The sequence below is a fragment of the Lactuca serriola genome, chromosome 8 (genome assembly GCF_051521515.1).
Source record: "Lactuca serriola cultivar US96UC23 chromosome 8, Lser_US96UC23_V15, whole genome shotgun sequence".
NCBI lineage: Eukaryota > Viridiplantae > Streptophyta > Magnoliopsida > Asterales > Asteraceae > Lactuca > Lactuca serriola.
Window position 1 is genome coordinate 15190361 of NC_136415.1, and position 3474 is coordinate 15193834.

Below are 3474 nucleotides of genomic sequence, written 5' to 3' on the forward strand. Positions count from 1 at the left end.
CTACTACTTTAGGCATGAAAAACACCATGGTAGTTCATTTTTGGGACTTTTAAACTACCACCCACTTATAAGCAAATATTGGATTTCTAAAAGCAAACATTCAAAACAGTCGGGTCTTGGTAGAAGGCTACTTTTTATACTAGTAGAAAATATGGGATTTTCTAGGGTTTTCAAACGTTTACAATTACTTACAAACATGTTCATTGGTACAAATATTCCTTCAAACATTTACAGGTCTTTCTTTACAGTTTTACAAATCAAAGTCACATAAATACTTATGAACTCACCAGCATTATTGCTGATACTCGCTTTCAAAATAACTTGTATTCTCAGGTCACAAATAGACAGGTACGACTACCAGGTTTTGTGAAGACGGAGCGGTCAAGACTCGTCTTTTATTTTGAATATTCATTTTGTAGAATTATACTATGAAAGAACTCACGTGTAATTAAAATTATACTATTAATGCAATGGATGATGTTGTTGCTTGTTTACTACTTTGCATTGTTGTGATACATTACATGACGTCCTCCGCCCCAGAACGTTTCCGCTGTTCTTGGTTTTGGGGTGTGACAAAGAACGACTGAAGCCACAAGGTGGCTCTGATACCATGTAATAAAGTATAAACTCAGAATAAGAACTCAATAACACAACTCATTCCCAACATCAACATTTCATTCACTATGAAACAGTTGGTTTTCCATCGTACAAATACAAACAAAAGTCCTCACTACAATCACACTCAATCTCTCATATGATACAAGGAATCAAACTATATACAATGGTGTTTATAGAAACCCTAATATGAAAACCCTCTACTGAAGAAAAAGAAGAAGAAGAAGAGAACAGACGAGAGAGTTCACACCGTAAAAGATCTTGAGTTATGACCTAATGATCTCCCGATGAACATTAAATACCTGGGCAAAATACAACCCATGGATAATCTATGGATCCGGTTCGGACTTATAACCTGCCTGTCAATATTACCTGCATATACAATAATACAGATACAACCCCTATACAAACAATAAATTAACACAATATACCCTGAAAAACTATTAACCATATAAATGATAAGTTTGTTAATTATATAATACTTTTAACATGAATTTTATTTACACAAAAAATATATATATACTTGATCTATTTTATTCTTTGTAAAATGTCTTTAAAATCAACTAGAGGACTTAAAAAAAAAAAAAAAAAAAAAAAACGAACCACGTTGCGATTTTCCTTTATAATTTCCAAGCGTATGTCAATTGGAATTTGGAAGTAACTACAAGGGGTTGGTGAGGCAACTGTTGCCGCGTATTCGGGTCCAAATTACCCGGAAATTACATGCAAGATAAAACGTACACGTATTAGCTTTTTTGTTCACTCGTTCCTCTATCCTCACATTTATCCATATATTTATTCCACTGAACTTTTACATACTAAACTTGTTGATCGTTGACAAATGGTTTAAAGCTAGAAATGTATGTTCCAAAATATAATTTAAATGATTGTTAATATATTATAAGACTTTTAAATCTTTTTATTCTTATACACTCATCATTGACAGTAATTATACATGTGACAAACATGGCATAGCAAAAATCGAAACTGTATTCGTTTAAATGATTAAAATATGATAACATAATTTATGGATTTGAATTAAGGAGAAATGAGAAATTCTTTCCACGTTTGAGTAATTTTTATTTGATTTTATTAAATAAAATAAAATCGTAAAATAAATAAATAAAGTAGAAATAGAAATGGTAGTCGTTGTGGTTTTGCCTTTGTGAAAGTCGTGTATAGAGAAAGATAAGCTTTTAAAGAAACACGTCACCACATCACTAGAAATGTTCCTCCTCAGAACAACCACCGCCACCACCACGCCGGCCTCTCTCCCTCTCCCTCTCCTCTCCATCTCCTCCCACCTTTCTCTCTCTAAGCCCTCTTCTTTCCCGGTAACCTCCACAAAACCTCTCTTCACCCTTCGCCACTCCTCCTCTACCCCCAAAATCATGAGCTGGCTAGGCAGGCTAGGGTTCGGTACGCGCACCCCCGCCGATGCGTCCATGGATCAGTCCTCTATTGCTCAGGGACCCGACGATGACATTCCGGCACCCGGTCAACAGTTCGCTCAATTCGGTGCGGGTTGTTTCTGGGGCGTCGAGTTAGCGTTCCAGAGGGTTCCAGGTGTTTCGAAGACTGAAGTCGGTTATACACAGGGATTTCTCCATAATCCGACCTATAATGATATTTGCTCCGGTACTACCAACCATTCGGAGGTTGTTCGCGTTCAGTATGACCCCAAAGCTTGTAGTTTCGACAGTTTGCTTGATTGTTTCTGGGAGAGGCATGATCCTACCACACTTAATCGTCAGGTTAGTAGCTCTCTTCCGAGCTCTTAAAAATTTATGCAATCGCTGAGCTTTATGACCAATCATGTAGTTAAATTCTCACAATCGTATGCAGATCATCTGAGTTCAGGCGATGTTATCCAGTTTTTTGACTAATCAAACCTAATTTTTGAGTTTGAATTGTTAGATTTGAGTGAATTGAACAAAAACGCTTTAAGTTGATCTCTTTTTTCCAATTTACATTGTTAACTTGAATTAGAATTCAACCAAAAATGGTTCAACCGATATGATTAGAGTAGTAGGTTTAAGCTTATCCAAATCTTCATTTTAGAAAAATCTGTGTAATGCTCTTCAACAATTTCTGTACGTCTGTGGTGAAATTCTTTTTATATCAGTGGGTAATCCTTGTATTTGATTTGAGTAGGGGAATGATGTTGGAACACAATATAGATCTGGGATATATTTCTACACACCTGAGCAAGAAAAAGCAGCAATAGAAGCAAAGGAACGACACCAGAAGAAACTGAACAGAACAGTTGTGACAGAGATCTTGCCTGCAAAGAAGTTCTACAGGGCAGAAGAGTATCATCAGCAGTATCTTGCAAAGGGAGGTCGATTTGGGTTCAGGCAATCTACTGAGAAAGGTTGCAATGACCCTATCCGTTGCTATGGCTAATCTGATCTGTGTCTATTTGGAACATGGTAAATTTTATAATCATGAATGTATAATGATTGTTGATATGTGTCTTGAAGTTTGAATGATTTTGGGTGTCCCATAGAACATATTATTTATGTGTAGTGATGGATGAAAATAAACATAAACAAAGGTTTTACTATGCTGTTGTTTACCATTATGGTCTATGGATATTGAATTAACAACATTCTGAGATTTAAATTAGATACAAAGAGAAATCCTTGGTACATATCCAATGATGAAAATGATGCCACTTCTTCCCTACAAAACCAAAGGTTGTTGTTTTTTAATAAGCTCAACAACAAGTGAAGATTTAAATGTCCTTTGGGATATATGTAGAGGAAACCAGAGTGGGCTGTGAAGGTTATGATGCTTAATGTTTGTGTGATATTGGTATCCTCCAGTAGACCAGTAATTTGAGCCATATGCTTCACT

At 35.9% G+C, this 3474-nt stretch overlaps 1 protein-coding gene across 1 annotated transcript; it reads left to right on the top strand.

Annotated features, from left to right (window-relative positions):
• The first annotated feature begins 1757 nt into the window (after positions 1-1757).
• On the top strand, positions 1758-3181 carry LOC145066426 (peptide methionine sulfoxide reductase). The gene is made up of 2 exons (XM_079013671.1): positions 1758-2369; positions 2770-3181. The coding sequence occupies exons 1-2, from the start codon at positions 1842-1844 to the stop codon at positions 3019-3021; spliced, it is 780 nt and encodes a 259-aa protein (XP_078869797.1). The 5' UTR covers positions 1758-1841; the 3' UTR covers positions 3022-3181.
• Positions 3182-3474: the final 293 nt, after the last annotated feature.

Bases quoted from the DNA above. Each gene is read 5' to 3' on its own strand.
- LOC145066426 (XM_079013671.1), top strand. From the start codon at position 1,842: ATGTTCCTCCTCAGAACAACCACCGCCACCACCACGCCGGCCTCTCTC. The intron at 2,370-2,769 runs GTTAGTAGCTCT...TGATTTGAGTAG, and splicing joins CTACCACACTTAATCGTCAG to GGGAATGATGTTGGAACACA.